This window comes from Eptesicus fuscus, chromosome 4 (genome assembly GCF_027574615.1).
Source record: "Eptesicus fuscus isolate TK198812 chromosome 4, DD_ASM_mEF_20220401, whole genome shotgun sequence".
NCBI classification, from domain to species: Eukaryota; Metazoa; Chordata; class Mammalia; order Chiroptera; family Vespertilionidae; genus Eptesicus; species Eptesicus fuscus.
Genome location: NC_072476.1, coordinates 96,615,402 through 96,640,054, shown reverse-complemented (window position 1 = coordinate 96,640,054; position 24,653 = coordinate 96,615,402). Strand labels below are relative to the sequence as shown.

At 43.6% G+C, this 24,653-nt stretch overlaps 1 protein-coding gene across 4 annotated transcripts in view; it reads right to left on the bottom strand.

The window, feature by feature from the left end:
* Nucleotides 1–24,653, bottom strand: part of RETREG1 (reticulophagy regulator 1) — a 97,230-nt gene that overhangs the window by 34,769 nt on the left and 37,808 nt on the right. The window contains exon 1 of one of the 4 annotated variants that reach the window (XM_008151669.3): nt 2,238–2,589. The exons of the other annotated variants lie outside the window; for them this stretch is intronic. Within the exon in view, the coding sequence (XP_008149891.2) occupies nt 2,238–2,272 (35 nt within the window). The 5' untranslated portion in view covers nt 2,273–2,589. Of the gene's footprint in view, nt 1–2,237; nt 2,590–24,653 lie in introns of those variants that run through there. 4 annotated transcript variants of the gene reach the window in all.

The window sequence follows — 24,653 nt, the reverse complement described above, 5'->3', positions numbered from 1 at the left end:
ACCCGTGGCATCCAAGGAGTCTTCCAGTGGCACTTAATCTCCAATTTAGCAAGAGTAAAATTCCCTCTCAAGAGGAATGTTTTATTTCTAGCCTGGCTCTCAACGTTCACCCTGTCCAGGGTACCCTTTCTAACTTTCTGCATAGATGGAGGAAAACAAACATACAAAGCAAAGCTTATTGTATAGAAAACCATAAACTGTTCAGAGCAGGGAGTTAGCTCATCAAAATAAAACAGTGGGAAGTGGGGGTATATTACTTCAAAGGAGTGAGAGGGAGTTTCCCATTTTCAGCAAATATATTACCAGTCCTTGGTAATAATAATAATTATTAGATTTTTCTCCCTCTTGTCTGTATATCCTTTGTAACCAGTAAAACAAATTCTTCTAAAACAATCTGTTTGTTGTTAAACATCACAAACTATTAGTTCAAAATATTTGTAATTATCCACAATTAATTATTATTTAATTGTGATGATGTTCCATTTCATTAAGGCAACCCTTATTAAATTTCTGCCAAATCTCTCCCTTCAATGTCTAAAATAATCAGGCACCCTAGATATTTGTTGTAGTGGTCTATGAAAAATCCCATTCAACAGGTATTTATTCAAAATGCCTATTCTGTGCGAATTTCTATGCAGAGAGCTGGTTGGAATGCCAAGATGCTAAGAGAAAAGGAGAAAGTGCTGCCTTCAGAAATGTTGAATATCATGGGGGGAAGGGGCGGTTGGGGCGGGGTGGGAGGTGATACACACAATACAGGTAGATCAAGCCCATCATCTCAGAACCATTTCTCTGAAAATGTTTTCTAAACTAGTTAGCTAGTCCCTGGCCTAAATCTAGGCACTTTTATAAATGCTATCCTCAAGGACTTGATTTCATGTCTCATTTTACATAGAAAGTTGTTTTATTATCCAATTAAATATCAACTTAATGTCCCCATTTGTTGTCCTGGGAAGAAATCTGGATGAAAATAAAAACTAGAAAGCTAAAGAGAAAGGTAGCTTTTAAGGACACAAGGACAACTCATTATCATCAGCACACACAACACACATACACAAGCAACATACACACACTACATCATATAACCATGGCGGAAAAGGGCTTACCTTAAAGAAAATAACAACAAAAATACTGGCACCCCTGTTCATACAGAGCTACCAGTTTCCACCTTCTTTGACAATAAAATTGTCAACAGCCCCTTTTCCTTTTTAAACAGCTTTAAATTTATTTATTTTCCCATTGCAATTCCATATTATGTTAGTTTCAGGTACACAGCATAATGGTTAGACATTTATGTCACTTATGAAGTAGTCATCCCACAAATCCAGCACCCACTGGCACCATACCTAGTCACCACAATACTATTGACTGACTATATTCCCTAGGGCTGTCCTTTACATCTTGTGACTATTTTGTAACTGCCAATTTGCACTTCTTAAGCCCTTCACCTTTTTCACCCAGCCCCTCAACCCCCTCCCATTTGGCCACCATCAGTTTGTTCTCTGTATCTGTGAGTTTGTTTCTGCTTCGTTTTCTTTCTATTTCTTCATATCGGAATTTCCATGACCCTAATTAGAATTCCAATGAAACTGATTCATACAAATTTTGTTACTACAGCAATGGGGCTAGAAATGAGACCTTCGATATGGGCACATGTGATGTAGGAATAATTGCCTGTTTTCTTTACCATCTCTCTCCCCTCTTCTTAGAGGTAGATATCAATAAAAACATTGATACAATTAATGTTTTGCATATGGGCTTCAACTGACTACATTTTAAAAGATAAGAACTGTGGTTTTTTTTTAAAAAAAGTGTTGTATTATCACAACTGGTATATTGGTCTAATACTTAACCTTTATAAAATATTCAACAAGTCTTTAAAATGGAAATATTTTACAAAATGTTCACTAGCTTAGATTTCCAAGAACTATTTTCTAAAGTTAAAAATCAAACATCAAAACATTCAAATAGACTTTACATTGTAGGAAGAAATACTTTTTAAATTTTCACACCATCACTTCCTCATTGAAGAAAAACACTTATTTACATATGTGTCTAAGGGTATATTAAGTTAATTTTATGTCTCTTTCATGCCGAAGAAAATTCAGTGTCTGGAGTTAAGGGATTACATTCCAATTTTTTAAAAAATTTTCATTTAAAAGTAGTCATGCTGTTTTTTTAAAGAGAACTAGCACATGAAATAGACTCAAGAAGAAGTAAATATATAATGTAATTACCTTTTGTCTGGTCCCAGGTCCTCACCTTCAGGCATGTCTGCCCTTTAAAAATGCTAAGACAGGGGAGAAGGCTGCAGCACGTCCGTGCCCAACGTTTCTTCTCCACTCTACCGCGACCACAGGAGGGAAAATCCCAGTAGTCAAGTTCTTTCCTTTTTGGAAAAAAAAGGCACTCCTCCCTTACTCAGAAAGTAGGTGTTTACAAACTTCCAACGCGCCTGCCTGCCTTGAATGAAGCTAAGAGCTGAGTTATGATGACTGTCCCCTTCTAAAAATAAATAGGTCACCTCTTACTCCCAGCACCGTGACAGGCAGCTGGGAGCAAGCTCGGCCCAGCTGCCCCGCATTTTCTGTCCAGTCGTGTGAGACCGTGTCACCACCCAACTATTAACCTTTGTTGGGATGACTTCACCTAGGCCTGCCTACCCTTTCTTTTTCTTTTTTTTTTTTTCCCCCTGGCATGGCCGGGCACCCCACCGAAAGGACAGCGTGGCCACAGGGAGCTTGGAACTTCAGCCGGGCTATCAGGTCTCCAACCCCCAGGAGGGAGCTGGAGGGTGGAGAGCAAAATGGGCTGAACCTGCCAGCGCTGAGAGGTTTGTTTGTTCTGAGAACACTTTTGCCACTCAGCAAAAGAGCTCTTACTTAGGAAAAAAAAAAATGCCCATAAACAATTATGTTTGGAGGGACAGTGAGTTGCATGAAAATCTTTCCTTAGGTCATTTAGACTTCTCGACTCAGAACACGTTTGCACACAAATAGGAGTCCCTGTGCTCCTCTGGGCAGCATGGTCTCTCCCGCAGGACTCCCCTCTGTCATCAGGGAGCAGCCTGACATGGGCACACAGCTCGGCTCATCACTACCTCGGAGGCATCAATCACTAGGCACCCTCATTTGCTGCCACTTCTCAGACCAGGACAAACATCACTTCAACTCTTTTACCAAAAGGCTAAGAGAAAAGTTTGTACCAACGTGGTCAAAAGGTACAAATTTCCCTTTACAAAATAAGTCATGCAGATGTCATGGACAGCCTGGGGACTATAGTTAATAATTAATGTTGTATTGTATATTTGAAATTTGCTGAGAGTAGATCTTAAAAGTTCTCATCACAAGAAAAAAAATGTGTAACTGTGTGGTGACAGATGGTAACTAGATTTGTGATGGTCATTTCATAATACATGCAAATATTGACTCAGTATGCTATACACCCAAAACCAATATAATGTTACATGTCAATTAAAAGAAATACTTCAATTTAAAAGTAGAAAGTATAGCTCCAGCCTCATTAAAAGGGGGCAAAACGGCTAGAGAAATATTATTGAGATTCCTTTAGGAATATATTCTAAATGCTTTTTGCATAAAAACTTGAAACTACTTTGATTTCCCTATTGGTAACATTAAGTAAGACAATAAGCAAAGTCTAATTATTAAGAAACAATATACCATTCTTTTTTTTTTTAATGCCTGTACTCCATTGTCACATTATAGATGATCCTAGCAATACATCTATAGCTAATGCGTATTTCACATTTATGTGTCAAAGTGACTTCTAGGGCATTAAAGAACTGGAAAGTCAAAACAAATCACATTACCTGCTTTCCTTTAGTAGTGTTAACTATTTTGTGATACATGCATGTCACAATTCAAGACATTTCTTCAGTATTTCATACAAGATCTACAGTTGTTGACCTCAAAGTCGAAGGTTACATTGGTGCAGATACCTGCACACATAACTCAAATACCATTGACCTTGAAAGAAAACAGCCATCAGCAGAGCTCTGAAGAGCAGAGGCTGTGCAGGAGCCTCTCGGCCTGAAGCAATGGGCTGAGTTGTTATAAATGTCAGGATTAAGGAACTTAAAGGTGAAGCACTGAAAATATGATCAGTGAGAATACTGCTGTACTTTTATTTTATCTTAACAAAAAGGGCTAATTCTCTGATCTCACTCTCAGTTCTGACCACTCTTTCCCATTGATTTTACCTTTCGTTCTCCTAAGTGTCTATTGTACTATTTCTTCACGATCTGAGCCCAGCTGCTGCTGAACTTAGCGGCTGGTTACTACAGACTGAATATGTCCCTGAAAGCTGCCCCTCAGTTTTAAAGGGCCGATAACTGATCGGTGCGGTAACAGATGAACTGCCCATTACTACCATGAAATAGGGACTAAAACATTTCCTTTAAGCACTCCTTCATGCATTTTTTTACTCACTTGTTTCCAACAAGAAAAACAAGCAAACCAATAGACATACACAACAGTATGGTGGTGCCCAGAGGAAAGGGGGAGAAGGGAGTAAGGAGGGAGTAAAGGGGGCCAAATATATGGTGACAGAAGATGATCTGACTTTGGGTGATGGGCACACAATGCAATATACAGATCATGTACACTTGAAATCTATATAATCTTATTAACTTATGTCACCCCCAATACATTTAATATAAAAAATAAATTACTTGCTTCAACCATGAATTCCCCTTTGGTATATGTGTGTTAATTACTGAAATCAAAAGACAAGAAGAGAAAACACGGATAGCACAGACAGACTGACACAAGTGTGTGGCTTCCTGGCATCAATGCCGCCTTCAGCCCTGTGGGGGTTGGGGTGCCAAGGATTCCCTCATCACTGCTGACCTGAAGTCCACTGGGCATCCTGGACAGGGACAGGGAGAGACCCTGAGGGCTACAGACACTGAAACTGAGGCTCAGCAACGTGAGGTGACCTGCTGCTGAGAGTATTACATATCCGAGGAACTCTTTTTGATTATTGGTATAACGCAGCATTTGGGGTGGGGACGCTTTTACTGCTCTGAAAGCCACCAATGTAGGACAAGTCTCAGTAGGACTCCACCAAGTAAAAAGAAGAGAGAGGGGAGCGTCTCAGTGGTGTGGCACGTCGTGATTACCCGTCATTACCAAATGCATCATTGACACCATGTACATACAGGGTCATCTGATCCTTTAAAATTTTTTTTTTAATCTAAGTGGGGGGGAGATATAAACTCCACAAATAACACATCTGCCCACTCATTCAGCCAGTTCCCAGCAGGAAGGGTGGGGAAGAGCAGGAAGTGACAGTGAAGTGAGCACAGGAGTAGCCTCGGGAAACATGGAAGGAAAAGAGGCCCTTCAGCAACTGCTCAAGGAAGGACCAATGAAACGAGGCTGGTGCTCAGACCTCATGTGTCATCACCCTACGTCACTGGTTTGCTTTTTATTATATCCTGTGGTTACTGAGACCCATTTCATTGCACTAAACACGGTCCCTACCAACTCGTTTGTGATGCCCCCTCTCTGAGGCGCTGTCGTCACCTGAGACTGGTTTTCTTCCTACCTACTTACTCACTCCTTCTATCCTTAGAACATAGTTGATATGTGTCTGTATCAAGCCAATTTCTTTATCTCCTCTTCTTCTCATCCTTCCCCAACTCCTACCCGGTCCAAAAAAAAATCTTCTATAAAACTCCAGCAGAAGTACAGACACTGGTAGAAATCAAATTCCCTAGGGGACCAAATGATAACATTGGTTCAGGCTTACCGCCACAGCACACACCTGTGCCTGAATAGTTTTGCTTGCTAATGTAAAGCTCTCTTCAAAGGCTCTATGTATACTAGTACTTCAGGGGCAAAGGTCTTTGGTTCCAAGAAATTTAGAACAAATAACCAGAGGAGAAAAAGAAGTCTGGCAGACGTCGCTGCTTTTAGCAAGCATAAGGAAATGGAACATTTCTAAGATCACGAATCCCAGAAACAGAGGTCTTTGTGGACCGTAAAAATCTGGAGTGACTGAACCAGGGTGGCACACAGCCCAAAACAAATCTTACCTCTTGAGCTTAAAAACACAATGCAAGATAGAGGGGCAGTGATAACCTTCAGTTTAACTATGAATTACATAACACGTTTGTTATATGTTGATCTTCCTTATCATATGTTGTGCAGATCAATGTTAAAAATTACTTTTCATTCCTACATAGCACCTGATAGGATGCTGCTTGGCTAACTTTTACCCAGTACTTTGTGGAGAAGCCAAACTGCATTGGAGACTTTCCACCTGACCAGGTCTACAACGGGGAATCGTTATTCCCAGATTAGTTTTGAGGTGATGGGTTGGGTGGCCAGAAAGCCTCCTTCTCTCCCTTTTCCTTTGCACCATGTGACACCATTGTGGTCTTGGCTGGCTGAGCGCCCCCTGCTGACCCAGCCTTGGCTGGGGATGAGAAATCTCTTCAGACATTGAAAGAACCTCTACTCCGGGCAATGGTGTTTGAGGAAATGTGCTCCCGGGCCAATATCCTACAGCCTGGAGGCATTTTTGAAGAGGAAGCAGCCCTTTTAGAAGCTTTTGCTTTAAGAAAAGCTGAGCATCTGCAAATCCTGGTAAATGGGAAAGAAGACGGCCTTGACTAAAGAGACCTCATAACTGCTTCTTGTAGAAGGGCAGATCCCTCCAACAACTTCTTGGGCCAGGTCTCCTTGTTGCCTCAACCACTCTCCGTCTGACTGTCTGACAATAAGTCTGGCCTCTCAGAAACATGGTGTATCTCCTTCAGGCCACCTCAGGGTTCCAAATGATACAACCTGAAGGTGTCTCTGAAGTGACTTCATTCCCACCAGGTCTGAGTAAAACCCCTTCAATGAACAGCAAAAAGGAAGAAATCCCACACCTGAACGCTGAAGAGCCTTAGAAGAGAACCTGGGCCCAGTGAGACTCTGATGGGGTTGATCCTCAGTTTCCTGTCTCCACAATCAGTCCTCATGAGGGGTTTCCCCCAGCACCTCTCTCCTATAAGCAGAACAAACTTGCTTGATGTTAATGAACTTTTTGTTTGGGTAGCATTTTAGCTTTCTAGAACAGTTGCAGAGGAAGCACAGGGAACTAACTCCCATGTACCGCTCATCCAACTTCCCTTGGGTCAGCATCTCTCACTTCCACAGTATGTTTGTGGAAACTAAAAACCAACATTGGTACATTCGTATGAACAAAACTCTGGACTTTGTGTTTCACTAAGTTCCTTCTTCTCTTCTAGGACCCCCTGCAGGGCACCAGATGCAATCAGACATCGTACTGTGGTCTGAGATTTGCTCAGTCTTCTCTTGGTTTTATGACCTTGACAGTTTCTGAGTATTTTGTAGACATCAGGTATTCTGCACTATGCCCCTCAGTTTGAATTTGTTTTGTTTCTTCCAAGTAGACTGAGGTTATGGGTTTGGGGGAAGAAGACTCCGAGCTGAAGGAGCCCTTTCATCACATCACATCACATCACATCACATCACATCACATCACATCACATCACATCACATCACATCACGGGCTCATGTTATTGATATTGTTGCTCAAACTGTTCCAGCCACAAGCTTGTTTCTGTCCACCGTGCCCTCACCAATGACTCCTCCTCTAACCCCTTAAGAGACCAGGAGAGGCCACCTCTTGGCCCTGTTGACAACACTCCACTAGACCTGCCCAACTATGCACTGAGCTCGGTGTTAACCACAATGCACCCAGTCCCCTCTAAGACTATCTGACTTCCTTTCCACCCTACGTCAGCACCAGCCACCAGGCGACACCAGGTCTGAACCCAGAAGGAAGGTGGCCCGACACAGAGGAACAAAAGGCTGAACCCACACACATGCATTCATCGCTAAGGACACACATGAGACAGGGCACTCGCTGCATGTGCTCCCTCCTCTGCGGGGCGCCAGATGCTGAGAGCCGGGTCCTCGGAGGTGAGCTGTGGGCACACGTGAGCTACCGGCAGTGTCCGTCTGAAAGCCTTGGCAACTTGCCATCTTTTCCCTCCCTCTGATAAAATTTCCAGGATTGAAACCAAGTTCAGATTTCCTTTCCATGTGTGCTAGTCACCTTGCCTTTCATGTTTCTTTCCTATTTTGAGAATTAGAGGAAGTCCGCAGTTTAAAAATGGAAACGAGACTTGGCTTCTTTAGCTGTACCCACTTTTAGCATCAAACCATGGCAATGCCACACACACACTTCATCACGGGTTCTCTCCGCGGATTCACGCCGCCAGGCGCTGCCCTCAGTCTGCTCACTTACAACCAAGGTGAAGTTTTTATCTCAAACTTGACTGTATATTTTTTAGTAAGACAATAAAATCTGTGGGGGTCAATGACCTATTTAAGACTCCTCTTGATCCAGCTTAAAATGGAAACGTCACCTCAGTCCTAAATATAAGCGAAGAGTAAGGGCCACGCTGTGTCAGAGCTGTGACCTCGGCCAGGAAACAACGTGTTTTCCACACCATCTGTGGATGGACGTGCAAGGGGGGGCACTGTGCTTACATATGTCTTCGAGGATGATGGGGTCCCCTTCTCGCCATGGAAGTGCAACTGTTTTCAGGTGAGGAGATAAACAGGGAGTCTCACCAACAATGAGAAATGGCTCTTTCTAAGGGCTTCACAAGAACATAGACGTACAAACCTTAAAGGCAGAGTAAGGCTCCTCCTGGGACTTCAGCCTGAGAAACAGGCTTCAGCGGACGAGATGGTGCCTTTCTTGGCTCTGTGTGTCCACGGCCCCCAAATATTCATGGAGCCCTTTAGGCAAAGCAGGGGATGGAGGAAAAGCAGACCTTGGGTCCCTAGTTATACTAGTCAGGATTCCACCCCAAAACCTAGCGGTGCCTCACAGAGTCCACGGGGTAATAATTGTCCATTTACTACCTGTCTCTAAAAACATGCTTTGCTTTGTTTTATTTAAAATTATCCCTCAGGCAGAGGAGGTGGCCACAAGTTTGTGATGTAACCAAATCTGAGATATACCAGGGCCGCACATTTAATTTCTTCCTTTAGAATGGAAAAGCACTGGGGGAGGAAGAATGTCTGAAATGACATCCATCAGTGCTAGTTTAGGAAGCTTTTATATGTCACAGAGGTTACCTGGCAGAAGTGGCATATTATTATGGTATTATATATTAACAATGTTAATAACAATAATAATATAATTAAAGACAGACATTTATCACTGATTTCATTATTTGTGGGGGTAACCTCATAATTGAAGGGGCTAAGTGTTGTTATAAATAAGTGTTTCAAAATTTCTTCAAACAGTAATATAGTGAGTGGTCATGTGATGAAGATTGAGCAACAGATTGGGGGTTGGGAGGTGAGGACTTGGGTGAAGGTGGTCAAAAGGTACAAACTTCCAGTTATAAGATAAATAAGCTCTGGAAATGTAATGTAGAGCATGGTGCCTATAGTTAACAATACTGTACTGTGATATTTGAAACTTGCTAAGACAGAAGATTTTAAAATGTGCCCCCCTGAAATTTTAACTCTGTGAGATTGATGGATGTTAATTAGACTTGTTGGGTAACCATTTCCCAACATATACTTATATAAAATCATTATACTGTAAACCTGAAACTTATACACTTTTTATGTCAATTATACCTTAACAAAACTGGACAAAAAAACATAAAACTAGGGGAAAAAAGGATTGATTGAAACAATTTCCAGTGACTACTTTTATAACGTTCTCTAACACAACTCAGGAATGAAGATGACTTGTTCTGGAAAATGTGTTAGGCTCAAAAAGTGGCCCGTTTCAATAAAACTGACATGAAGAGAGAATAGGAAAAGCAGCATTTTTAAACTAACATGTTAGTAAGATTTTATATATATCAACATAACTAAATTATCAAATAGTGATTTTTGACAGCGACTGCAATAGCATGAGTAGGAAATCGCACCCTCTGAATTACGTGCAGGAAGCTGTATACTCAGATGGCCACGGGCCTTTCCTGGATCGTGCTGGAGAGGAGAGTCACTGCCTTCACTCGTGGCCCCCTCTTGTCAGGCACACACTGCACTCCCATGCAGAACGGGAAGTCTTCGGAATAGCTCTGGCTGGTGTGTGGAAGCCAGCTAGCTCTTCTGGGTCAAGAGAAGGCCTGAGGGCCAGTTGGGAGTGAGATCCCAAGCAGGTCCAAGGTGATGACAGAGTGGGGTCTAGGATACCTTATGGCGATGGAGCCAAGCAGGTTCACTGATGGACTAAATGTATAGAATAGGGACGTGGTGAAATCAAGTATGACTTCAGTCCACTCGTCTGAATACCATAAAGTTCCTAAAAGCACATTTTTGACAGGATGCTTTACATATTAAAACAGGCTGGAAACCTTTTCTGTAAACGGCCACAAAATCAATATCTGTCAGAACTACTCAACTCCACGGTTGTAATGTAGACAAAATGTAAACGAATGAGTTTGAGCCATAGTCGGGCAACTGCTGTATAATATACACATACCCAACACAAAATAGAGTATGTGTCCATCTGTAATTGATTAGAGAAAAACATCTGGAAGGAATTATGTACCCCAATAGTAATAGTGACTAGCTCTATGACTCTTCCTTTCTTTTGTGTGCTTTAAATATTTTTGAAATTTTCCCCACATACATATTCCTTTTGTAATCAAATAAACTCTACAAAAAAAAAAAAAAGATAAAAGTCTGGAATTCTAACTTTAAATTTCGACAAATAAAAACAAAGTCTGCTATCCTGTGTTTTGCTGCCCTGTAATTGATCATACTTTTTAATGGAGATTATTTAATATAAATACTTACTATATCATTTAATATTTCATCAGGAAATAAAGTCTAACCTGGAAGTTGACAATCACCTGTGGAGGTGTTCCTTAGAACTGGAGCGTGTCTGTCTATATGAGGGATGGAGAGAGGATGTGTTTTTACTGCATTGGCTGAGCCTCTGGAAAAGGTTGCATCTTGAATTAGCAGCTTGACTGTTTGCTGCCCAGATAAATATTGTGTTGCTATGACTGAAATCGTCCTGCCACGTGGGTCACCCTGTCGTATAATTAGCTTCTTATCAGATCAGGTGCAAATCAAACCAGCAGCACTTGCTGTTAATGTGGTAATTGAATAAACCAGAAACACTTCTTTCAATGTACCAACATATCTGATTGAATATTCTCACCATCCCCTTGAAGGCAGCCACAGGGTCATTTTGGGGCATTGTTCAACAGCAAGCTGTAAACCTCAGAGTAAATCAGATGTCTTGATGAGTAATGCACAGGTAGTTCAGCAACTTTAGCTCATTTCCTTCCACGCTTCTAATTGTATTGCTGTGCATTTTGTTAGTTCACCTGGATATATGGAACAGGGTAGAAAGTGACTTTAACCTTGAGTGTCCTTCAGGTGCACAGACACTAGCCTCAAGACACTATTTGCATTTATCTTGCATCATGGTCAGGTTCATATTCAACCTCTCTGTTTCAGTCAGTGTCAAGTCTAAGTGAAGCCTAATGTAGCTTGACCTGCATTCAGAGAGCTGTGCCCTGTACTCTCTCCATCATTTGATCCCATCCTCCCTGCCCCAGAAGGCCAGGCCGCAGGACAGCTCCATTTCCCCTCTGCCCCGCTCCTCCTCTTCCTCCCTTCCCAGGTGCAGAGCCTAATAAAGGGGCTCTATGCTCATCTCTACTTTACATACTGTTTCCAGGAAACCCGCCTGGCTCTCGTCCTCAACTCTGTGTGCCAAATTTTGTTTACTTCTCAATGGGACTGCAACTCCTGGCCTGAGCAGTGAACCACTGAAGGACAGAGTCTCCGGCATCCAGGCCCCTCATTGCATTGGGCACAGCACATGTGATCCGAGAGGCAATTTTGCCAAGTAACCCCTGGAGCTAGCCTGCCTGGATTCTGATGCTGGCTCTACTACCTCCTAGCTGTGTGATCTCAGGCAGGTAACTTAGCCTCTCTGTGCTTATTTCCTCAACTGTAAAGTGGGTTAACAACAGTACTTCATAGAGATGTGAAGACAATGCATTTGTAAATGATGTAAAGTGGACTGGACTGAATTAAGTATATAAAACTGCATGAGAATGTAAACAGGCAAAATTCTGAGAGCAGTGCTGGCATTTGGACTTTCCTACTTAAGTGTTTGCTTTAAAAAATGCTCAAGAAATAAAGAGATTCAATCTCACATTTTCCATGTGGTTCTCTCCAATTGCAATGATCTTTCCCTTCTCTGACTTTCATCAGGATATCAACATAAGGAAAGAATGAATGAACAAACCTACTTTTTAGATTTCCCATTCTTTCATTTGTGGTGCCTCATTACTGCTGGCCAGCTCATCCCTTGGTGACAGGTAATAATGCAGCAGCACAGGAGTATTTACATGTGTGAACAGCTTTATGTTAACTGTTTCATAGAATCCTTAAAAAGTCTTAAAGAAGGTGATGTTCTTATCCCATTTCACAGATAAGGAGACTGAGGCTGAGAGGCAAAGTGTCTTCCCCAAGGCCACAGGAGCTTGCAAATGGCTGAGCCAGGGATACGTTTTTCCTCTCTTGAATCACCCACTGCTCATAGAGAGCACAGTTTTGGAATAAACATCTAGATGTTTATTAACCTAGATGTTTATTAACTTAACAGTTTTGTTAAATGACTGATTCGTTTAATAACTGCTTACTGATGCCAACCACAGGCCAGGCACTAAGGGGGCAAATGTTAGAAAGGGTCCTTGTCATCACCAAGTTTAAGTCTGTGAAGAACACAGATAAGTCAACAGGCAATTACAAAGCAATGTGATGGGCTCAATTACGACAGGGAAAGGACAGATATGGAGAGTCACAGGCTTGGGGGGCTGCGGTGGGCGAAAAAGTTTCCGGGTGATGTGTCAGTGATGGTAAAGGATGTGCTGTGGCTGGCGTTGAGAGAGGGTGTAAGCAAGACAAATCATGGCCCATCTGAGGACAGAGAAGGGGGAGTGGTTAGAAAGAATGTTAGGAGGAATATGAGGTTCCACTAAGCCTGGATTTCTATTACCAAATTAGGCTTGTATGCGCCCTTCTGGCAAATGTAAGGTTCCTTTACACCAGAGGAAGTGGCATTCATTAGGAGAACATTGGGGAACATGTCAAAGCTTCCAGGGCTGGCCCACCTCAGACTGCTGGGGTGGGGGGAAATGGACCCATGTCCTCCTCAGCCTCAGAAAAATCATCCTTAAAAAACAGACACATGGAGATCAAACGTGTCCTGACATCCACTGGAGACCCAAAGGCATTGAATGTTAGGAGCTTATTTGTCACTTGAATCTTTGGCTGTTTAGAACTTTCTAGAACATCACAGGTTTCCTCTCAATCTACGTTTTAGTGTTCAAATGCTTTTGCTTTTTCCTTTTTGTTTCCTCCTGTAGTTTTCTCATGCAAACAATAAAGAGAAAGAGTAAAGCAATTATCTAACTGCCATTTAATTTTTATTTTTTACAACGAATGCCTGTATTACCTACATATTTCTGAAGAAACTTTTACAAATGAGCAAACATGGAGCTAACGGCATGCATTCCCTGCACAAAGTTATAGCTGGGGTGACTATGGTGTACGTCGGCCTTGGGCGAGCAAGCCAGGTCCCCTCCATGGTTATTAGTATCTTTGTTTTGTAAACCGTTAGAGCCGATACAATGCATGTGAAAGACTGGGATGAAATTTAAAACAATGTCAACTCTGAAGATAGATACTTTGGACTCAGTCCATTCCTCCCCACTTCCCAAGACAAATGCCAAATTTCAAGTGTGTGTGTGTGGAGGGGGACACTCTGTCCAAGGCAGACCAACGTAGAGGTCTCCAGAGCCAAGCCTTTCTTGACGGATGCTCAGGAAGGAAGGAGGACTTCCCATGGCAACCAGCAGAGGTCCAACAGTGTCCCCATGGTGGTTATGGGGATATTTCACACCCTCACAGGTGCTTAGAATGACCCACAGTGTCCAGGGTTCCTGGTGGCAAACCAAGATGGGCTTACTCTGGTTGAACAGATCAAATCGCGCCCAAATGCCAGCACAGAATGGCTCCACCAGAAATCACAGTGGAAACATCCGGCAGCTCACAGAGTGCTGGTCACTCTGGAGCCTTCATCTTGGCCACCTTGGAAAATGGGCGTGCAGACCGCAACCTCACCAGAATGGGTTCCTTGAAGCCTGCTTCTTTCATGACCGGCTTCTAATTCCAAGTCTGACGTCCATGCATCTGGCTGCGGAGCCCGGGTCGCATGCCTACACCCTTGCTCCGAGCGCGTCCGGGAAAGTGAAGGCCAGCTTCTACGCTGGAAAAGTGCGGACCCATGAGGCAGGAAATCCCCTTCATGGGCGAGTCCCTCCCATGGCCAAGACAACCAGAAAGAAGGACACCCTTTTCCTTACTCCCACGGATTCACAATAATGAACATTTTATCAACCAAAAAGCTGAGCGTCGGAGGGTGTTTAGGGTTGGGAGACTCATGTTTATGACATCACCTAGTCCCCATTCTAATTCTGTGTGAGAACAACACCGTCTACATGTACTCTAAGAACCGAGATACCGAGTTTTCCACTGGTTTGGAGCCGTGAAGAGCTGCTTCCCAAGGTTATCGTCTGGAGTGCAGAGCGCTCCACACTCACCCATCCTCCGCTGGGCGGCGAGGACGTATAGAGCGTGTGGAGAGGAGAGATTACCCTGCCTGTTTCAGCCAACCTTATCAAGGCCAAGGCCATCATGTGATAATGTGTGAATGAATCAGAAGGGGTAGCCCGGGTATTTCTGTCCTCATATCAACATTCACACTTCAGTACCAGCCAGCTCTCATTTTCCTTTTCTGAGACTTCACTGGCCACTTTTCACATGAGACTTGGAACCTCCATCTCATCGATTTGCTAAGAGTAGAAGCCCCCTCAGAAACAGACTCTGTACCAAGGGTTGCTACATCGATAAAATATCCCCACCACACTTCCGAAGGGCAGTGTCTTCTGCTACCATTTTCTTCTCGGGAAATGATGGTCTCCTATGGGCACAGGATCACACACTCATTCATCAACCATTTCTAATGAGTACTTATTAAGTGCCGGCTCTGTGCTAAGTCCCAGAGAGACATGGATGAATATGGGAGGCACGTTCTCTGCTTCATGGAGCTCCCAGGGTGGTGGAGAAGCTGGATATTAAACCAGTGAAGCATAAACAAACACATAAAGGCGCATTTTGTTAAGAGCTATGAGAAGCTGGGCCCTAATGAGCTAAATTTAAAACCAGAATGTCTATATTGGTTTTCTTGTCTTTCTCCCTCTCTCCTCCCATCCCTACTCTCAAATACATACAAATATATTTCCTTCTTCTTTTTTTTTCTTTTTGTTTAGAGAGAGAGGAAAAGAGAGGGAGAGAGAAAAACATCAATGTGAGAGTGAAATATCGATCAGCTGCCTCCTGCATGCCCCCTACTAAGGATCGAGCCCTCAACCCAGGCATGTGCCCTGACTGGGAATTGAACCAGCAACCTTTTGGTGCATGGGATGATGCCCAACTAACTGAGCCACACAGGCCAGGGCAAATCTATTTTCAGGCAGCATCAGTCCTTATGCGATTTGAGTGATCTCAATGATGCCCAGGGCAGAGACGGCCAGGTGCCCAGTGGGCACTATGGTCTTTAGATGCACGCTACATTGGGGTGGACAGAGAGCTCAGTGCCATGTGTATCTTCCACAACTAAGTCACAGGGAGCATACGAAGCAAGAGTTTTACACGCCCTTTATCTCCTTGGGAGCCCGTCTTCTCCTCCTACCCATTTCACTGCTCTTGTCCGAAATGGACCACCCAAATGCTGAGATGAGAAACATATGGGGACCCTCTCGCTCATTCCCAGGGAGAGCCCCTCACACAATGCCCTGAAGCTAGACAGTGTTGATTAAAGCCCAAACTCCCTCCTTAGGCTTCAACTAGGAAGAATCCGACGGCTCACAGTGGCAATGACAGTGACAAAGCTTATGAGTCAGCATAAGTGGATCACCTCACAAAACATAAAATGGCCAACCTGGGTCAGCCCCGGGACCTGGATATGTCAACACTTCAACACATTTTAACTTCACCATCAAGACACATAGGTCTCAGGACAAACATGTGTCTCTCATTTCATTTTTCCCTCATCCCACCCAACAGGAAACGCTAACGCCACTGATGTGCCAGAGACGCTGGATGGAAAACCCATGAGTCATCGTGGCGTGGCACAGCCGCCTGCCAGGAGCCTGGAGATCACTGCGCAGTGTTGGTGGCACCAAAGCAAAAGGATGCCCCAGATCGTGTTTTCTCATAAATTGAAATAAGAGTTGAAATGTTTTAGAAACTCATGGGCTTCCAAGGTCATCTCAGACTCTTCTTTTTGAGGAGCATGCTGGCAGACTAAAAGAATGTCCTTTCAGATACAGGTTTGCTGAAAGGTCCCCCACACTGAGCTCTCTTTGGGGGAGGGTGTATGTGTGGCTGAAGGAAGGGCTGGGCTCTTCACTGCACCTCACACCTCAGGAGTCCCAAGATGGCAAAAGGTCCCACTTCAACCTCTCACCCTGCAGACTCTTCCCTACTCGCCTCTGACCAGCCCACGCCAATCCCACTCTGCCCGTCTGGTGCCGGAGGGTGAGAGTGTACGCTCCAGGGCTGGGCCATTCCACCTGGTCCCAAACAGCTGTGAACAAGATCCACTTGTTCACAGATCGCTTATAAGGGGCCAGGCACTTTGCAGGCTTTCGTGTGCTTTAATCCTCACCAGGACCTCCTGAATTACGTAGCGTTTTCCACATATTAAAAATGAAATAATGAGGCTTTGAGGCTTTGAAACTTGCCCAGGCCACATACCTATTGAGAACGAGGTGGGCACATTCTGTAAATGGCTCCACAATTCGCCTGAAGCTGCAGGCCAGGGCCTCCGGGTCTCCAAGGCTGCCAGCTGCCAACATCTGCAGCAGCTCCAAGATGGGGCATGGGAGTGGGTGATGGGTGATGGGTGTGGATATAACCACAGATCAAAGGAAGGCTTTAGTTCTTTAAAAGGCAAAGGACAGTGTGAGGCATGGATGTGGGGTGGCAGGTGCCTTCACATCCGCCGGGCCTTTTATCCACTAAGGAGAGAGTGACAGCCCAGCCTGGGCCTGCTCTCAGGCTGCAGGCAGGGGCCACTGCTTTTGGAGCAAATATCGGACAGATAACGGGCAGGAATTCTCAGCCTCAGGTATGTGCACAGAATAGAGGGTGGGGCAAAAGTAGGTTTATAGGTGTTCATAGGGAAAATAATACAACAATTAATAAAGAATAATACAAAAAGAAACTGTGTTTCGGGTACTCACAACTGTAAACCTACTTTTGCCCTACCCCATACAGAGGAACTCAGCTCTCCGGGATATTCCCGGGAAGGCACCTGGGATCAGCTGACTGATGTCTGTGAGCTCACACAGTGAGTTCGGGGAGGGCCTCCAATCAGAACAAGATTTCTGAGCCGCAGCACAGCCCCCACCCCACCCCCCGTCACCAAAACACACAGCAGATGGAGCCCAGATTCCACTCGGAAAACCAAGCCACCAACCTCAGGGGGAGCAAAGACCAAGCCAAGCCGCCAACCTCAAGGGGGAGGGGAAGACACTGCTTTGGATGAGGAGCCTTGGGCAGCTGGATGATTAGGGTGCCCTTTAGGTCCCCCTGGGAGTCTTGTTCTGAGCATGGAAGTGGCTTTCAATCAAGGGCTCTTGTCACATACAATGAAGATAAATAATAACGATGACAGACAGCTAAGATGAACTGAATGCACGCCGTTCTATATTAGATGCTGTACCTACGTGATCTCGTGCAAGCATCGCCGAAGCTCCATACGGGGTTTCTATTATTGCACCCATTTTAAAGATGAGCACACTAAGGACAGAGAGAGGTCTGAACTCAAGTCTGTCTTAACCACAATGACCTGCCTCTCAGTACAACCACGAGACCTGCTGAGACAGCTGGCCAGTGACATCATCATGGACCTCGCCTTAGAATCAAAGAGGAACAAAAGGACTTGATCGCTTGTAAGAATCTACACCAGTGGTTCTCAACCTTTCTAATGCCGCGACCCTTTAATACAGTTCCTCATGTTGTGGTGACCCCCAACCATAAAATTATTTTCGTTGCTACTTCATAACTATAATTTTGCTACTGTTAATGAATCGTAATGTAAATATCTGTGTTTTCCGATGGTCTTAGGCTATACAGCAGTGGTTCTCAACCTGAGGGTTGAGAACTGCTAGCGACCCACAGGATGAGAACCGCTAGCAGGGTCACCTAAGACCATCAGAAAACACAGATATTTATATTATGATTCATAACAGTAGCAAAATTACTGTTATGAAGTAGCAACGAAAATAATTTTATGGTTGGGGGTCACCACAACGTGAGGAACTGTATGAAAGGGTCGCGGCATTAGAAAGGTTGAGAACCACTGATCTACACAGACACACGCTGTACCCCAGGATTTTTCAGAGGGGTTGAAATCACCTCTGCAGACATAAAGCTCTCGGGTCACTGCAAGGAGCCTCCAAGAGCTCTGAATTGGAGACCATTTCCCCAGGAAGAGCCCCAGCACTTCATTCCCAAACAGTTGGGACAGCTGAGGGAAGACGGCGGCCCTGACTTCACGGTCTGTTACAATGAGCCTGGAGGAAATAAACAAGTTATTTTGCTGCCGTCCTCACGTGCTCTGACCCAGAGCCAGCGGGAGAGTCCTTACAATTCAGTGACTAATCAGATGAGGGGCCGGGAAACACACCTCTGAATGTCATCAGAGTCCAGGGATCCAGAAATAAGCTGTCACCTGTCACCGAAGGGACGTGTGCCCTCTGGATATAATTTCCAGAACATGTTTCGCAATGTGGGGCTGGGACTTAGTGAGCCAGACAGGAAAGGTCACAACACAGCCCCTGGTCCTGCTGCACCCAGCCTGCCTGCTGCCGCCCTGTCCCTGAGCCCCCAGTCCCTTCCCAACCACCACGGGAAAGCCAGTGCCCCCAGGGGGGACACCCTGCCTCCCCACCTCACCGTCACTGACGGCAGATCGCGCTGCTTCCTTGACTTGCCTTGAACATGTTTTGAGTTAATTGTCAAAATGAAGGAGTAGTTTATTCACCAGACATGTAGATGTCAAATAATTACTGGTGCCAGATTCTCCACTTATTAAATGTGACTAAGCTGAATGACATGTTTTAAAATAACTTCTCTTTTTAAAGTAATGTTTGCTGGGAGTAGAAAATGCGAATGGCACTTTTAAACGAACAGAATCCTACGTGAGGGAAATGCACATGCAAATAATGTTTTTAAATGTAAAACTTATGATTATTTTATTTATATTCTTTTATTATTTTTTTTAATATTCTTAGTATGTTTTTATTGATTTTAGAGAGAGGGGGGGGAGGGAGAGAGAGAGAAACATCGATGAGAGAGGAACATCGATCAGCTGCCTCCTACAAGGCCCCTACTGGGGATTGAACCCAAAACCCGGGCATGTGACTGGGAATCAAACCAGCGACCTTCCGGTGCAAGGGACAACACTCAATCCACTGAGCCACACCAGCTGGACTTAGTTATATTCTTGACTGCTTTTTGTTTAGGACAAAGGATTTGCCTGCTGATAACAATAGACATTCAATGAACAGATTTACCAAAATCGAACCCCTTCTGGATCGGGACCTGAGCATCCAACACCAACAGCTTTCCCCTTTCAACCTAGACCAGTGGTCGGCAAACTCATTAGTCAACAGAGCCAAATATCAACGGTACAACAACTGAAATTTCTTCTGAGAGCCAAATTTTTTAAACTTAAACTTCTTCTAACGCCACTTCTTCAATATAGACTCGCCCAGGCCGTGGTATTTTGTGGAAGAGCCACACTCAAGGGGCCAGAGAGCCGCACGTGGCTCTCGAGCCGCAGTTTGCCAACCACGGACCTAGACCAACTAAAAATTACCAACACAATAGGTTTTCCTATGGCCGTGACCTCTATCCTATTGATGCATTTTAAGCACTTGTAAACTTCTTAAGAGCAGGTCCATTACCTTAATTACGCTTGTTTACCGAGCAGAGTCATTAATAGTCAATAATTGATAAAACTTGAGAGCACAGAGTGTGCCTGCTAAGTGGGAAGGAGGGAGGAAACTAATGAGGCTTGACTTGGAGCTCAGGACTGATGTCACTGTCACACAGGAGCCGTCCTCCGCAGACACGAGCCACGGCTAACTAATGGATTCCTTTCTACCATGAATTCAAGGCTTACTGAAAGGATCTTAAGTATTGAGAATAGGAACCCCTTAGATTCTGAGCCTCCAGGAACATCACACATACCGGTGAATGATTCACTCCGGTCTGTAGGAAAATCAAATCTGGCTTGTTAATGAGTAATTTGGAACTGATGGCTGATTACATACAAGGGAAAGGAAGGTGAGGGAAACAGGTGCCTGTTCCAGACAATCGGGGGTGCTGGGCACCCCACAGCCATCAGCTCGCCTGGGCTGTGAGGAGCCAAACAGAAAGACCTTTCTGAGCACAGAAAAGGGGATGTGAAGTGATCGCGAAGACATTTTTCATGGTTGGCTAATACGTCCTGTGCATATGGGGTGGCAAGTTAAAGCCCTTTACCCCTCAGTGAGAAAATCTAAGCAAGTCCAGTCTTCACGGGTCATAAAAAGTAAAGCTATGAGGTTCAATAACCACAATCCCAAGAAAAAACAACAGTAAAATAAAAAATTTCCTTTGGTGCCTCTGCTTCTCCACGGCACAGATCCTGAAATGTCCTATTCTTAACAAAGAAACATTCAACATTGTTAGAAGCAACATGCTACCCCAAAGTGGCTGTTATAGTTGAAAGAGAAGACATAATTCTAATAAGTGATTGGAAAACAGGAATAAATAGGGTGCTGATTCAATATACATAAGTGTTAACACTAAACCACAATTTTGAAATATTGATCAATGTGTACAAAATAAATTTTGTGGCCTTCTTCAAGTATCTCTTCCCCTTCTTTTTCTTATTTTGTCTTAAAATGATCATTTCCATAAGCAAAACGGAATCAATCTAAGTACAATCATGGACTTCTTTCCCTTAAGGCATGACGTACCAATGAAAACCTTTTCTGATGATGTAATACTTACAGCTATTTTTATTCTGGGCCACAGGCTCCCTCACTTTATGTAGAACAAACAGCAATGGAATCTCTTTAGAATCACTTGAAAAGTGAAATGACACAGCTTAGGCTCTGCCTAACAATGTACCATTCTTGTTATTTCTCCCACCTCTCTGACACTGAAACCTCCTCCCCTTGTTCTGACATCAAGGGAACTACAACAAGATCCTGGCATGAGATGGGTACTCGGCCAGATCTCCAGCAGATACACAGCAGGCGTCTACTAAGTGTTGGAAGAATGGGGCCACTGATCAAGCTCAAGACACCAACAGGGGCCATGGCCCCAGAGTTTAATCAGGAACCCAAAATAGCAGCCATTAGAGACCTAGAGGGGGCCCAGGGAAATGGTCACCTCCCTTTCTCTAGTCTCAAACAAAGAGGTTGACATTTAGGAAGTGCTTCATCCCTTTACAAACATTGCCAGAGGTTCAAGTGCAGAACTTCAGAGTCAGGCTCAACATAAAAGATATTTTATGGAGGGAAAGAATAGATGGCTAATGAACTCCTGTAAAGATAATCAGAAAATTTGGTTTCTTCAGAATAAAAATAACATTTTTAAAACACTCTACTTTCACTTTGCAACAGACTCTCACAGAGCCTCGTTCATAGTTGGCTCTCTGTTGACTTTTGCTGAACCACCATGAGTGTTTCCAACAATGGGAATTTAATCTATAATACAAAAACTTTAACTCTTGTTTCAGCAGCACTCATTTAGGCTACAGAAGCAGGTGGATAAATACATACAGGGGTGGGCAAAAGTAGCTCTACAGTTGTTTGTATGGAAAAAGACACGCAGGATATGATTATTACAATAGCTTTGTTAGCTCTGCTGCACGTGTACTCACAAGTATACCTACTTTAGCCCACCCCTGTATATCTGATTCTTCCATGTTCTCCTTTCAATGTGTATATAGAGGTCCTTCTATAAATATAAAGGCACACAGTATGCTCAATCCTGTAACCACAGGTTTTATAAGGTCCTTTCGCTCTGAATATAATGAAAACACACAAATATGTCGTCACGACGTCAAATTTGCCAACAATGTCACATCCTGAAATCATTACTGGGTAAAACTTCTGATTTTGAAAAAGAGAAGAATACCATATTGAATATATTCCTGAACATTAATTCTGGATAAAACTAATAATTATGGCCAAAAATTCAAGAAGCACCTACAAAATACCACGGATTAGGAAAAGGTAGTTAAAGTAGCCATCTTCAAAAATAAATGGGGAGACTGGACTTAATAAGCGTTTATCCCTTAAGTGAATATATATATATGCATATATCAAAGATGTTCTAAACAGAGACTAAAAACCAGTATCACAATATGCCTTAGATGGCCGTGGGGCCAACAGGGCTGAAAGAGTGAGGGGCAACCTGGATGCAACCCAGAACTCGGAGCCATATTCAGCCTATACCTGATGCATCCCAGCTGACCTACAGCGTCATGAGCGAGAAATACATCCTGACTGTCTGCCACTGTGATTGTTATTCTTGTTATGCAGCAAAACCTGACCATGATAAGTCCTTATGCAATGAAGAGAAAAGAATGGCGAATCAGAGAGTCATCATGCATTCGTTATCAATCCTGTTTCTATTTGTTTTCACATGAACTGCTGCTTAAATATTTTAAGGAATCTTGAGAACACAATTATAGCCTTTTTGACCAAAAAAATTTATGGAGAGCCACTTTTGCATTTTGTCTGGATTCTCTCATCCTGTAACATGAATGAGGAGCCAGGATCTAGCAGGTTCCAGGGCTGGGGGAGGAGAGGGTGATCAGCATTGGTTAATGGCTCTGCCCTTGATGGTGTCTTGATGTCAGGTGATTCTGCCACATGACCCACACCCCCAGCTCTGACCACAAAGTCAGACCCATGTTAGTGGCTATTTCCCAAAGATATCAGAATATAAAATGGCAAAGGTAGTATATGATTAAAAATGGTCCACACTGCCTGGATGGTGTGGCTCAATGGTTGAACTTTGTCCTATGAAGTCACAGTTCAGTTCCCTGTCAGGGCTCATGTCCTGGTTGTGGGCTCAATCCCCATTGAGGGACATATAGGAAGCAGTCTATCAATGATTCTCTCATCATTAATGTTTCTATCTCTCCCTCTCCCTTCCTCTCTGAAATCAATAAAAAAATATTTTTTTTTAAAAAAAGAAAATGGTCCACACCAAAGTAACAAAGAGCTTGAAATAACTCTTGTAATTCAGGACTCCACACCCAGAGCTCAATAGTAATAGGTAGGAAAGAGTATCCAAACGAATAAGAAAGGGGGCATTTCTTCTTTGTGTCTAAGCGGGTCCTAAGATGCTAGAACTATTTAACCAAGGGGACTAGCAAGCAATCCCTTCTCCGGGAATCAGAGTGCTGGACAGATTATTTTTATGACTATCCTTTAAAATCTTTTCCAGAGGCTCAGATTACCTGTACTTTCATCCTACCTGTACTTTCAAGTCTATATTCCTAGGACTTGTGTCAACCAATTAATTTCCTCTACTTACACTCATTATTAAAATCCAATTGGGGGTATGGGCAGGAAGAGAACCCCAGGCCAAGAAGTCAGGCAAAGTCTAGGCAGTGAGCTTGGGCAACATCACTGCACAACATCACTGATGCAATATTGGGGTGTCAACCCGGTCACAGCAGCCTCATCCACTCCTTCACTGGCCTCCCTCTGCTTCTCGAAATCCCCTGCTTACCAGAGAATCACTTGTTTTCCATTCCAGAAATCAGTTACCAGTATCAAGAGGAAAACTTTTTCTAGAATTTTAGCTAACTACTTCTGGCTATTGATTACATTATTGATCCCATTTTCTAACCAGCGGGAGAAAATTCATTTATTACCAGGTGTGTATTCTTTCACTGTTGGGAAACAAGGAACAAAGACAAACTTATAAGCTGACCTCTAAATTTCAATGTGTTTCCCTACCCCCACCCCCACCCCCACCCCCACACACAAAAAAAACAAATTCCTCAAACCAGGAACCCTTCTCCCCTCCATGAGGCGAGTAGTAGTGGCCGGATTCAGTCACCAGGTATTTACTGAACACCTCGCATATGAACCAGACTGTGAAGGAGGGCAGCCTTTTCCATTCCACCTTAATGAAGCCCCAGATTTGGACAGTCCTGTTTGGACCCCAAATCAGTTTCAGATTTGTTGCTCAACTTAAAATTACAAGTTTCTCTTCCTTTTCGTACTTCTCTTGATTACTGAGTCTTCATGTTCTATTCCAAGCATGATGCATCCATCAAAAGCCCTTTAAAGCCAGATGATTTCATTCCAACTTAGTCACTGGGGGAAAAGAAGTATTTAAATGTGCAATGTATTCAAAATAAATATCCATTTCTGACTTGAGGATGTTTAGCTTGATAAGTGTTGGAATTTAGACAGTTTTCTTTCCCAGGCAGATGACTCCTGAGTCATGACTGAAAATATC